Here is a 14,102-nt window from a genome sequence, read left to right on the forward strand (position 1 = left end):
ATTATTATTATTATTATTATTATTATTATTATTATTATTAGCATGAAAATTTATACTACGATGTACATGAAATGAGTGAGCTCACCTCCAGCCTGCCATGGCCTTGCCAATCACCAAATTGCTCAAGTCTCCAGAGGAAGCTAATCTTACCTGTGATGAGAAAACTGTACTATTGAAAAATATAACAATGTTTTAAATAGTAAATAGTAAAAATGAGGAGCACTCAGTAAGGCTGTTACCAGTATTTAATCTGTCTTTAGCTGAATATTACCTCAGCTAGTGCTTGTCCGAGAAGAGCAGATGTGATATCCTGGTAGGTTGTGCATATTGAAGTGGAGGAGCCAAAGGAGGCTGTGCGTTGACATGCATAAGTGAGAGGTGATGGCGATGAGGTCATCAGGGGCTCAAACCCAATGGCAGATGGGTCAAGGCGGACATCTAATTAAACAAATTTACCATGAAATTTTGATATAGAACATAGAGGGGGATTAAGTGACATTAAGTGCCCCCTGGGCAAAAAAAACTTTTTTTTGAAAGCTATATAGAAAAATACCAATTCTTTATTTTCTAAATTTTAAATGATGACAACAATTCTTGGTATCTGAACAACAATTTGAGCGGTGATAACTGGTGGTTTGAGATTTTCTGTCCAGTCCTTACCCTGGGCAGACCGCCAGACTCTCTGTGTCTTCACACTTTGATGCCCACTTATAGGAGGACGTGTCTTGACCTTCAGCCCTTCATCCTTAAACCCTGAAGCCTGGAATGAATGAATGAATGAATGAATGAATGAATGAATGAATACACACTAACATTTTTAAACTGGCTTCTATATGATTCATTTAAAAAGAACATATCATCAGCTATTTACTGAGCAAATAATATGAAGAGAGACATCACCCTTATATAATCATAACAAATTTCAAGATTTTCCTTCATAAATCTAAATTATTTAGTGTAACATGTACCATTATTCCACCAACCTGTCCATTGAGAACTGGTGTGTTGCCATGTTGTAGCTGGACAGTGTTACTGCTGTTGTACCCTGATGTAGGGCCAGAGGAGAGACTCAGGCTGGACTCAGTGCACAATGTGCTGTTGCTGATTCTTGTCCGATGCCTCAGGTCATCCTGTTCAACATATACATATATTTTTTAGCAGCAGGGACTGGGAGACTGGTCAGGGTTGAAAACAATGTAAACCTGTTCCATAGCACTCAGGACCTCAGACTGGGCAGAAGATTCAGCTTTCAACAGGAAAACAATCCTACAGTAGGCACAGAGCCAAGACAACACAGGATTGGCTAAGGGACAAACAATGTCCTAGAGTGGCCCAGCCAGAGGTCTGATTTGACACCTATTGAACATCTCTGAAATGACATGAAAATGGCTGTCCACTGACGGTCCCCATCCAACCTGACTGAACTTGAGAGGATTTGCAAAGAAGAATGTCAGAAAATACCCCAATTCAGATGTGCAAAGCTTGTTGTTTCATACCAAAAAAGGACTTGAGGGTGTAAATGCATGCAAACATGCAAACATGTTTCAACAAAGTACTGAGAAAAGGGTCTGGATACTTATGTTTCCCTTTTTAATAAATGTACAAACATTTACCAAATTCTGTTATACTTTGTCATTATGGGACACTGAGTGTAGATAAATGAGAAAATGTAACTGTAGTATCAGGCTGCAACATAACAAAATTGAAAAAAGGGGGTCTGAAAGCTTCCCAAATGTATCCTGTGTAAATAAAACTTAGTCCCCAAAAAGGGATAATGAATTGAATCAATAACTGCATGAAACACACACAAAAAAATGTTTTCAAAAAAAGAAAATTTTAATCACAAATTTGAATGAAAACATATGGTGACTTTTAAAAGAAATTGGGATACTGCATTAAGACAAAAACTGACCTTCACTTCTTGCTGCTGAAGCCTCTTCTTTTCCTGCTCAGTCCTCTCTCGCAGTCGCTCTCGTGCCTTTGCAATTTCTAGCCTGGCTTCTACCCGGGCTCGGCTATAGTCACGCAACAACTGCTCAATGTCCGATGGATACTGACTCCCTCCTCTTGGAGATTTTTGTATTCTGTATAATAGATATGAATTTTCGCGACAGTTACAAATAGACTTAGCATGTTAAACTTTTATTTTTTATCCCAACTGCAAAAACTATTGACCTCCAGTTTTGCGTTGAACTCCTTGTCTTACCTATTGCTGTCTATCACCTCCTGGCAGTGTTGTTGCAGGTATTCTTTCTGCTGACTCGGCATAGGGGCAGCCACCTTGGATGAGGAAATTGCCGCCTGAGGACAGGAGGAAAGATGTCTCCTGGGACTCAGACTACGAGCTCTCCGACTATTTTGAAAACGTTCCTCCCTCTCCTTTCTCAAACCTTCAATACTCCTGCGGTGTCTAAGGAGAAAACGATCACAGAAAAGGCAGAATATGCAGTAAGGTCAGAGAAGAAACAGTCCAAAGAATCAACGACTCAAAGATTGCACGCATGCATGTAGGAACTACAATTTATACTTCTATAGATTTCAACTCAAACTTTAGTATTTTTTATACCTTACACAATGTGTAAATTGTCCCTGCTGTGTGGCCCTTACTATGTTCCTGATCTAAAATCAAACTTCGCTTTAATACATTAAAGTATTACAGTTAAAAGTCTTTCTATAGTCACAAAATGTTGGTAAGTACATACAAGAAATACATACTTGTACAAAGTTAATTACTACAATAGACCTTTCAGTTGTTATACCAAAGAAATATACAGTATACAGAGATATACATATTATTCCTTATGCGCTGACAATGCAAATGCTGGTAATTTATGTTGTATAATTTATGTTTGGTATTGACACACCAATGGTTTGAGCTAATTTTACGACAATAAAACAGAAAGTTATTTAGGTCATACAGTATTGCATCCTTACCGATCATACAGCTGCTTTTTGGTAGTAGAAGAGGTTTGTGGCTCCAGTTCTTCCCTGGAACCTGGAGAAAGCATCTTTAACAGTGTATCTGTCTCTCCCAGCCCATAATGTAGCTTGGCCTCCGTCAGCTCCACAGTCAGCGGTGTCGGGTTCATGCTGAGGTGGACCGATGCCATCACCTGCTCTCTCTCCTTTCGCAGCCGCTCTATCTCTCTCACTCTTCTGTCGTTCTGCGCATTTGAACCGTAGCTTTCCATCTCACCCCATTCAGCCCAGTTTCTGCATTTGTCATGGTTGTCAGTAAGAAATGGGGCCAGTTTGTTAGAAGGTTCTGATTGTTGATGGCTGATGCCTGACCAGTTGTTGAACTTATTGTGCAATGGCAAACCTTCTGGGGCCATCTGGTGGTCTTGACATTGGGAAATGCTGGTTAGAGGTTGAATGTTCACAAGGACTTCTGTATTGCACTCACTGGGAACTAGGGATACAGTGTCATCATTTTGAAGCTGAACTGTGGAGTTACTATATGGGGATGGGTCATAGGAATCCATAAAATCTTCCTCAGAATCAGCAACAGGTCTTTTGAAGACTAATGGGTTTCTGTTTCCAGCTTTTCCCTGCTGTTTGTACACTTCCGGTGACCTTATGGGAGATATGTAGTTGTGCAAAGCTAAACCTTTTGTAGCAGAAGAGGTGCTTGTTTGTGGAGAAGTCATCTGCCATTCTGAACTGGGCTGATGGCTGTCGTTAACTTTAAAGATAGCATTTATCCTTTCACCACCGGTGTATCTATCCAGTGATGAATTAAGGCTTGTTGAGCATTTATCCGATTTGTTAGAGCATGAATCACTTATTTCACTCACCACCTCGAGTGATACAGATTCTAATTTACTAGAGGAAACATCACAGCCTGGTCTAGGATCATCATCTGAAACAGAAGCGCACATTGAATGTTTGTTAGATAGCAAAGTGAAGCTGTCCTCCTCAGTAGCATGGCTTCTTTTTCCCTGCTTGAACTTTGAAGGACGCAGTGTCGATTGTTGTTTTAAACCTATTTTCGCTCCCACGGTGAGTATAGGAGATGATGCACGGTCTGTGTACGTAGTTTGCTTTTTCGAACCATATGATGAACTGTTTTCTACAGCAGGGCCAGGACTTGCTCTGTAGCAATTCTTTATTGATCTGCGAGTGCTTTCAGAGGCTGTAACACATTTGTGCCGCAGTGCATCAGGCATGCTTTGCGTTGAGCCTCTAGAAGGAGCCGATCTGACACGTCTTTGACATTCAGCTGCAGTCTTCACGGAACGTGTTTTCAAAGGGACACACACTGGTTGTGAGGCAGAAAAGGTGTTAAGCCTCAAGTCAGGCATGCTCTGCATCTTTTCATCTTTGTTTACTTGTGTTGTCACCACACAGTGCACATCCTTGTCTTTAGACACACTGACACCCTCAGAACCAATTACCTTTACTATCACATTGACTTCATGAGATTCTGACTTTTTACTGGGCGTCTGACAAAGAGCAACTTCCTTCTCCGCTAGCTTTTCTGTCTGAATTCCAACAGTTATTGCTGTTTGAGTTGAGCAGTCTCTCTTGGTGCAGTCAGTAGCCTCACTACAAGAGATGGTGAGATTTGACAAGTTGACACTCCTCCTCAGACTGGACCTGCAGACTTCACTTGTCCTCATTCCTTGGACATCTCCCAGCAGGTCTGAGGTGCTGTTGATCAGCTTGGAGAGGTGAGCCGACATGCTTTCCAAGCTGGCCCATGCCGCTGATTCCCTAATGTCCACCTTAGTTTTCTGTCTTACAGGTATATCAGTGTTACTCCTTTTGTGACGATCCTTCCTCAGCTGACAGTTGTTAGTGCTTAACATCGGAAGCCCTTGCTCAGTTTGAGTGCTGTGTTCACATGTCCTCCCGCTGTGTGCTTGTGTTTTGCTCTTTTGGGACTCCTGCTCAAAAGAGTAAACGAACATGATTTCATCCACATGACTGGAGTTGTTACAAAAACCAGCAGGAACATCATTACTTGAAGATCTGTTGTTTAATGTCAGACAGGCTAAGCGATTGTGAACATCCATGCATGCCTGCTGACCAGGTGTAAGCGGAGACGACTTATTTGCTTGTTCCTTTTTGTCCTCCACACTGCTTAGCGTACTAGAGAGCCCCTTGTTTGTAGCGTAAGTGCTCAGATGGGAATTGAAAGGCGAGGTCTGCCCATTCAAACCGTTGTCAACGCTGCAGCATCTTGTTATACTTTTTTCAGTGCCGTTTAAAAGTGGGGATTTGCAGGACAGGTCAGCAGCACTCCCAAATGCTGGGTTTTTATAACAATGTTGGTTTGAGTCGTTGTCTTGCCACTGGTGAATAAATGGGTTGATGTCACTGGAGGCAAAATGCATAGGGCATTCCTGAGATTGTGGTGTATGTTGGAGTGGAATTTTCCTCGCATACAAGATGCTTTTTTCCACATTTGTCTTTTGTGACATTAGCGGAGGGGAAAGATGGTGTGTTTTTTGGGTGCGCTCGCTACTACATTTTACCTCTTGAGCTCCAGTGGAAAGACTCTTCATTTTAACTTTGCTCACTGACAATGAAGTAGAATTTTCTGCATCCTTACTTCTGGCCTGTCTCACATCTTGCTTGTCAGTACTCTGAGTTCCAAGCTTTACACATTTAGAAGAGAGCCTGTTGTATTGCACTCTTGAGCTTTTCTCATCCTCCTCATCCTCATCTGATGTTTTATGAGAGGACTGAGACAAATAAGGGGGCTGAGTCTGTATGTTGGACCTCCTGAGCCTCTTAGACTTACTCTTTTTCAGCACATGTGCAAAGTTGCCTTGTTTATCTCTAGATTTATTTAGATCATCGTCTGTTGTATTTCTTCTTGATGTTTTGTGTTGTGGCTGCATCAAACCAGTAATGCATGCATCACATTCTGAGTCTGTAAAGACCTTCCAAAATTGTGCTTCAGAGGGGTGGGCCAGGGTCTCCTTGTCATTTTTTATTACACAATTTCCTTTGCTGTCAGTTTGAGTATCTGTATGTAAATTGTTCTGTGATTTTGGTAGATTGTGGCATTTGCTGTTATAATTCATATTTACCACACATGCCATGTTATCTGGATTAGTTTGTGGACATAGGAACTCTTCCTGTGCTATGATTGAGGATTTATCGCCTGTTGCAGTGTCTTTTTCAACGTTTTCATCATGGCCAGGAGTATTAGCAAACCCTCTTATAGAAGGATTATCAGTCGATGTCATATGGTCAGATATACATGTAATTTCTCCAGATATGTCAGCTGTATTTTGGAAATGTTCAATCATCCTGGATGAGGTTTGTTGGAATGAATGGCTCTCTTTGTCTTCAACACCGGATCCTTCCATATGGACAACATTTAAGTGGTTACATCCACAATTCAATTTTGTATTAGCCATGGTAGAAGGGGTTTGAATGGATATTTGAAGAGGTTGTGGGTTGTCTATAGCAGGGACATCAGAACACTTGTTGTTGTCAACTTTTTCTGAGCAAATATTGACGGTAGCATTTTGTTGAAAAGTTGCTTTTTGCAAAATTGCAACATTACTGATTCCTTGAGATAGAGCATCTTTCTTCACAGTGCTTCCTTGACAACCCGTCGACCCTCCATGGGTCTGAGTTAGGTTAATGTTTTTGTCAGAGAAGCTTCGGAAAAGACAATTATTATCAAAATTCTTTGTTTCTTCAGTAGATTTGAGCCTATTGCTCTCAGGACTAGTTTCTAATTCAACTGGCATGTCTGATGTCAGTGGCTCTCTATCAATTGTGGGTTCACTTCTCACAATTTCCACTTTAGCATGTTCACTGAGGTCTGTCCCTTTTCTCTCATCTCTGTGCAGTTTTTCTGTACATGTATATTCATCATTGTTACAGCCAAAATGGATTGTAGATGATGCTAAGTCATTCAGGCTTTGCCAGATGGTATTCCTATCCCCATCATTGCCAATCAATGACAGATTCATGTGTTCTTTCACCACTTGTGAGATTCGAAGGTCAATGGCACTACAAATGGCATCTGACTTGCATATGTGTTTCGGATGTTCTGCAGCTTTCCTGTAATTTTCAATTTGGGATTCTCTCCCAATAGTTGCAGCTTCATTTCTTGTTACATTTCCATTTTCAACAATTTTTCCACTTCCCACAGAGGTACCACTATGAAGACGTTTGTCACCACATTCAGCGGCCTTAAAGACCCAACCAAGTGTCCCATTTAGGGGATTAGAAACTGGTAATGCCACTGAGGCCCCAGTCTCTTCTCTCATGCTGCCATTGGCACAAGCAGTATCAAGTCCATGGCTGACAGTGTCCAAAGCAGACTGCTCCCCTTTAGAGTCCCTGGTGTTGTTACCGTCATAAAGCCAGATATCTTCCTGACTGCCTGCTATTGTTGAGCAAAAAGTTACCAACTCTCTGTTGTTGCTCCTTTTGGGAATTTTCAGGTTGCCCATGAAAGCATCTTGGTCTTTGTTTCTCTTCCTAGAATTTTTACAGGCAGATTTTATGAGCTCTTGCTGTAGTGCAGGGCACTGCACAGTGATTTCATTTCTTGTGAGTGATACATCTTTGGTATTTCCACAATGACACTGCTGAACATCTTTAAGCATTTCTGTTGCACCATTTAGATTACATAGGACAGCATCTTCAGTAGACAGTGTGAAGGCACTCTCAGTATCTGATCTCTCCTGCAATACTTGATCTGACTGACAGCCTGAGGACATTTCAGTGTTAGAGGATGTAGTGCTATCACCAGCTACAATACCAGGTGCATCTGTAAACACCTCAAGCAAATTTGTTCCTTGTGTGGTATGGGCCCCTTCAGTAGGTGACACAGGTTTAATCTTATCTGTACTGGGTAAAGTTGCTGGACTTCTTTTGCTGCTGTAGTCTAGACTATCTGTAACAGTGTTTTTCACATTTTCTACATGTTGCCCTAATTGCTCTACATCCTTCCCTGGTATTATGGCATCTTCTGGTGTTATGTGGGACTCAAGGTGTTTTTCCTGCACGGTTATATTTGCACCCTCATTGCTGGTTGACAATAAGCTATAGCATCTGAGTCTGCTCTGAGAGTCTGACAAGCTTCTACTACTCGGACTGGTACTCCTGCTGTTGCTGTTGGTGCTGATCACGCCTTCCAACATAGTTTTTCCTTGGAAAGGTAAGGAATCCATGCAAATCCTGGGACTGTCTGCTGCATCCGTGGAGGACCAGGCATCTGTAAGCACCAACACGTTTTCTGGCTCCATCACACTGCTGCTGCTAAGGGAGCATGGGCTGCTCGCTGAAGTGGTCTGCATGTTCCCAAAGTCCTCAATCAATTTGTGAACAGTCCCTCCATCACACATAGGATTCCTTGTTGCACCAGTTTCCATTTTATATCTTGATTTTGGAAAAGCCTGCTTCCCCCAGTACGCCTCTGCTGGGGTTACCTGATGTTCCTGAAAGATGCCCCAGTCTAAATTGTTGTCTGTTGTCCTATTCTGTCCCATGGTTAAACGAGAAGATTGTTTCACCATTGAGTAAGTTGGCAACACTATTTGGCTAAACCTTTCTACAGCAGAACCTTCACCACTGCTCTCCACAGCCAAGGAGTCTTTTGACATCTCACTGTCATCGCTTTCTGTTTCACTCTGAGCTGCTTCCTCGTGTTTCAGCTGCTCTGCGAGAGCTGTTGCATAAGCAGAGGATAGAGAATCAAGAGAGAAAAGGCTCTCACAGTCTGATGTCCCTTCATCCCTCTCTTCTTGGTCTTCATCCCATCCGATCAGTCCCTCCTTCTCAACCCGTGTGCTCGTCTTCTTCAACAGACCCTTAGTGCTATTCAACTGTCTTTGTCTAGTGTTAAACTGAGTCCTTTGGTCAAGTTCCTCACATGAGGTGGTCGATTTAATGGCACACTTTCTTTGGCTAATACTGGTGTCTTTTAGGCTTCTGTCTCTTTTGTGCCCCCACTGAAACGCGCTTGCTATCCCACCTAGAGATTTGGGGTCTCGGCATCCATTTGCAGCAGAGGGTGGTTTTCTAAACACTTTATGAAGAGCTGCTTTTAACTTGGGCCCTGCAGAACGAGAAAAGGTTTTTCTCATTGTTTGTAGTCCGGTCTTATCTGCAGAACATTGAGTAGACAAATTTATACTAGAAGCAGCCTGAGAAGTGGTGTTGTCTGTTGTGGATGCTTCTATATTTTCTTTAGTGACGGGCTGCATAGTGGTTTCAAGTAGTGACTTCAGAGCAACCCTGGATTTCTGATTGAATTTGTCTGATATCTGTCTTTTTAAAGACAGATCTCGGTTTGGAAGCAGAGGCTTTCTTTCAGGTCGTTCGCGACAGGGCTGAGCTTGTGGCTCCTCTATGGATGCTTGTCTGATATTTTCAGAGGAACTTACTTTACTCGGGCAGGACTGATTTAGGAGTGAAATAGGCCCAGAACAACTCGGAATCCTTTCACGAGGAAGACACTCATCTGAAACCCACTTTCTGCTGTTTAATGACTCAGACGTGTTGGAGAAATTTGAAGTCAGCTCTGTGGATCGGTTTCTCTTCAGGAAGTGTCTGTTGAGAAAAAAAATAAAATTGAAGAACAATTGAAACAGATACATATTGGGAGACAAAAAAAACAAACAAAAAAAAAAACACAAATTAGCTGGAGACTATTTGGACTTGTCTCTGTTTTCTACCTTCCATGCAACTACCTCTATGGTTTTTATGGTTTACTCTATGAGCTCACCTGAAGATAGGGGTATGCTGTGGGTAAAGACGAGACAGAAGATCTGCTGAGAAGGAGTGTCTACGAGAAACAAACTGTTGTCCTCGTTGCTCTGAAGAGGAGCCCATCTCAGGATAGTCAGGACTGTCTGGTCCTGTAGGCAGCTCCTTTTCTAGCCGCTGTAACTCCCTTTTAGCTTCCAACAGGTGCTGCTTGCGGCCAATAGTCTCCAGCTGGTAGCGCAGCCTTTTCCGACGAATGCGGCTCTCAGCACGGCAAAGGGCGTGATATTTTAAAAGCTCCTCCTGCACCAGCTTCTTCCTGGCTCTTACCAACTGGAATGAGCTTGCCACTTTCAGACCCTTCTGATCATCAGACACTTGACATGTTCGTTGCTCTAGGATGGACTCAGGATTAATGTCTGTTTGAACTCCAGACTCTCGAGTGACTCTCTTCTCTACAGTTGTCAGGTGCTGTTTCTCCTGCAATATCCACTGCTGGACTGTTGGGTAAAGATTCAAAGAAGGGAATTATGAGTAGGTCGAAATCTACATCAATTTATAAAAGCAATACTATTTTAGTTTTTTTAAGATATTTCAAAAAGTCTAGTTCGGGATCTCTAACCAGATCCTTTTCCTGGTGCTATAAATTCAGTGCATGACTGCATAGGCAGCTTTAACACTTTTGTACACGAGTGAGTGGAAAGTTCTTACTTTCGGTGTACTGTTGTCGAAGGTGAGCTTGCTCCCTCTCCACTTCTCTCTCAGCCTGTCTCTGTGCAGCCTTGATCTCCTGTCGCAAACCCTCCACATAGCGCTGCTGCTCCTCCACACGCTGCTTTACAGTATCCTCCACACTGGGGGAGAGACAGAAAATAAGACAATGAGAAAAAAGTAAAGCAATCATTTTACCTTGGCTAAGCACAGTTTGATATAATTCAGTAACCATGTGGCAGGTTTAAAATGAAATCCACTGTTGTCGGTTTTCAGTTCAGCATCTCAGCAGTAACTAAGCAACGCCTAAGCCCGTCCTGAAAACAGCTACTGTAACTAGGTTTGTTCACAAGGGTGGGGACTCACAATTGCATTAAAACACATGTAATCTTCCCAACTAGTAGGATACATACAAAAAGCCCCAGCCCCCTTTTTCACAGCACCAACACTGGTACAACACTTGTACTTCTTATCAAATATGTACAGTATGCTTTAAGTTTGTATAACCTCTGTAAAGTACACACAAATATAGACAGGGTGATGAGCCTTGTCCTGAAAAAAGAATATTGTGTCTTATTGGAGGCCGTTTTACCTTTGGTCCAAAGTTGAAGGGCAAAGGTCGATGTAGGTGCCACCTTCACTGGCCTGAGAACAGTTAAGAAAAGATCAGTTTTGACATTTACAGACAGAAAAGAAAACATCTGCACCATCAGTATTCTGTTGACACATGACAAAAATGATAAGCAACAATAAGCATTTTAATAATTCTCAGCTAAGCACCTACCCGTCTGCGTTCCCGGAGGACAGCTGCTTCTGCCGGATGGTTGAAGCGGAATTTATGCACTCCTCCCAAAGTGATCACGGTCCCTTGAGACATAGACACATCCTTCATCACAAACTTATCATGTAACACTGTTTGTATGTACAATGAAGACACAGGTGTGCACAGGTGTTTTTAATCCTTTAAACAACTCTGTGCATCTTTGATAGTCAATGCATGAATATTGAACTGTACATCAAGCAACAGCATATACATTTCCAAATGTATGTGTGCATCTTTAAGTGCATATGCATAAATAATTGGACATTAGCCCACATGTGGTATCTAGCATGAAGCTACAATCATCAACTCTTAATCGTCTGATTTTCTTAAGGACCGAACGTTGTCTAGGATTCTAGGAGCATTTGCTAGACATCTGCAAAAATCAAATGTTTTTCCTATGTAACGTTCTAATAGTCAGACTGTTCTAATTTTTAGAGCTTTTTTTTAAATAACGACTTGTATAATGCATACGGTATCTGTCTATTGCTACAGAAAAGGCAACATACAGAGAGTCACCATGGAGTCCTGGAGAGTGGGGATAAACCCACCACTGGCTTAATAATACAAGAACACGTGCATCAACGTATGTGTGTTGAAGTCTACATACAGCGATTTATACAGGAGAAGTCTCCGTACAACCAAGGAACTACCAAAAAGAAAAAAAACTTACTTACATACTATTAAAAGAATAATTATGGTCATTTTCTAAATTAATCGTATCGTCCAATCATTTGTTGATGACTTAGGATGCCCTTGTTGTCCAAAAACTATTAAAAACACACCAGCAAGACACACATTTCTTAATTTTGTTGTCACACTTGTAAATAGTGTCCACACTCTTCTCAGTCTTCTTAATTCTACATTTACATGCACAGTTCACCAGATTTGTGTAACATATAGGGGAGACAATGCAGTGAAAACAGGACAGTGAGAACAAACAAATTTTGTTAAGGACATGAGCTGACCTTGAGCCAGCCTGCAAGGCTCAGTGACCTCTCTGTTATTGAGCAGGCAGACGCAGCCTGGCACCGGTCTGAGTGTTACCACACCTCCACGGTTTTCAATGTCACAGCTGGCATTGCCCTGCAGGACTAGAAGCAAAAAGCAAGCACACTATTTAACACTCTGCTTTGGAAAGCTGTTCTGATGCAGCTGCTGTACTGCTGAATATATTTCATGCTCAAAGCTGCAATTATTGAAGGTTAAAAGCCCAGAAAAGGACATGTAGTATTTTATTATGGATTCTCATTTAAAAGTGACAGTGTACCGTCTTGCGTGTGATAACCTAGCCATATGAACTGCTTGCTTGATTATGCTGTAGGTATAGTCTGAAGCTGTCAGACTGTGGTATGTCTACACTGCAATAACACATCCTTATACTGTCAGAGGTTTTAAGGATTTCTTTTGTAGTAAAGTACAGAATCAGAAGAAAAATCGTAAAGTTCTAAAGCCATATATGCAGTTGGATGAGGAAGCACAGATACCAAGTGAATAATCATTACCTATTTGTGGCTCTTCACACTGATCCCGAGGTCCAACGTGAGTGACTCCTTCCTACAAGAACAAAAAGCATGATGTAAAACTTTAACCCCTTTATTTAAAAAAATAATGTTAATAATAACAAAAAGCATGTACGTACTGGTCGTTAACTGGCTATGCACACCACAAAAATTGCAGTACATATAAGGACATGTATGTTGCACACTGAATAACTGTCCTTTCATTTCTAACTTTCCACTGACTTCACAAATAAAAAATTAGAATTGTTTACTCTGACAACTTATCTAATGGGATTAAAGGCTTTCTTATATTGTGTCAGGACCACATGCTCCCAGGGACCTCAGCTCTTCACATGAAAGAAAACTGTAATTGTCAGGCCTAAGGGTATGCTTGTCATTGTCAGAATCAGGACAGCTTAAGCTCCCCTGAGTCCTAGCCTAAGAACTAAGAGCCTCTTATTCAACTGTACTTCATGCATTGTGGAAGACATTCACACAGCAAGATGGGAGATCGACAGGACAGTTGGAGGGTAGACAGAAAGGAAAAGACAGTAGAAACGCACCTTTTCTCAAGGGTTTTTCTAGCAGAACAGAGAAAAGTAGTACAAGAAGGAAGAGGGGAAGAATCTAGTGAAAAAAAAAGATGGTTTTAGTTAAGACAGCTGACAAAAATAGTAACGCGAGAGTAGGGAAAAGTGGATCAAATGCAAGAAATTTCGTTTCGGTGGAGTTTGCATCATAAAATCCAAATCCAACATGACCAATACCACAAATATTAAGAGAAACACCAGCACATTTACCTACTTTCTTACCGACACAAATATTTACATTAAATCAAAAAAATAGCACCAAAAAAATTTACAAAAAAAGACTACTCAGAAGAAAATTCTTCCTTAAATACGGCTGGTAAATAATGAACAAACACTAATTGTGGTTACAAATGGACACAAAAATAACTACCTATTGCACATCATACAGTACCTCGAGGTGATAGAAGACGACCTCAGTGCTGAGGACATCTCTATCAAGGGCAACCAGGTGTGGTTGGAGGGAGTTGATAAGGAAGCCAGACTGGTCTCTGTTGATGTCCACACTGTACTGCTCCAGCAGCTCTTTCTTGTCTTTCCAGCTCTCCGTCCAGTCCTTTGTCAGCTGCTCCACCTGAGGAGGAGACACGCATGAAGACAATGAATGGGGGTCAGCTGGTTCAGAAAAGGAAATAGAAACTAAAACCCAGGGAAGTGGATAAACAGATTGGTGAAAATCTGTTTTCATGAAGTTGATGGTGGCACTAAAAGTTGTTGCTACTACTTCTACTATTGATAATAATGATAGTGTGTTATTTTTATACTACTTAACCACATACATAAAAGATTAACTTCAAA

The 14,102-nt window shown here is 41.5% G+C and overlaps 1 protein-coding gene across 3 annotated transcripts in view; it reads right to left on the reverse strand.

Annotated features, from left to right (window-relative positions):
• The window catches only part of stard9 (StAR-related lipid transfer (START) domain containing 9), a 39,137-nt gene that overhangs the window by 5,842 nt on the left and 19,193 nt on the right, over window positions 1-14,102 (reverse strand). For all 3 annotated transcript variants that reach the window (XM_067480678.1, XM_067480677.1, XM_067480679.1), the window contains exons 15-28: window positions 13,699-13,878; window positions 12,721-12,772; window positions 12,184-12,309; window positions 11,180-11,262; window positions 10,988-11,040; window positions 10,396-10,538; window positions 9,704-10,184; window positions 2,935-9,528; window positions 2,207-2,410; window positions 1,913-2,084; window positions 984-1,130; window positions 661-760; window positions 272-438; window positions 86-150 (exon numbers count right to left, since the gene is read on the reverse strand). In XM_067480678.1, the coding sequence (XP_067336779.1) occupies window positions 86-150; window positions 272-438; window positions 661-760; window positions 984-1,130; window positions 1,913-2,084; window positions 2,207-2,410; window positions 2,935-9,528; window positions 9,704-10,184; window positions 10,396-10,538; window positions 10,988-11,040; window positions 11,180-11,262; window positions 12,184-12,309; window positions 12,721-12,772; window positions 13,699-13,878 (8,567 nt within the window). The remainder of the gene's footprint in view (window positions 1-85; window positions 151-271; window positions 439-660; window positions 761-983; window positions 1,131-1,912; window positions 2,085-2,206; window positions 2,411-2,934; window positions 9,529-9,703; window positions 10,185-10,395; window positions 10,539-10,987; window positions 11,041-11,179; window positions 11,263-12,183; window positions 12,310-12,720; window positions 12,773-13,698; window positions 13,879-14,102) is intronic.

The sequence above is a fragment of the Channa argus genome, chromosome 16, assembly GCF_033026475.1.
Source record: "Channa argus isolate prfri chromosome 16, Channa argus male v1.0, whole genome shotgun sequence".
Taxonomy (NCBI): domain Eukaryota; kingdom Metazoa; phylum Chordata; class Actinopteri; order Anabantiformes; family Channidae; genus Channa; species Channa argus.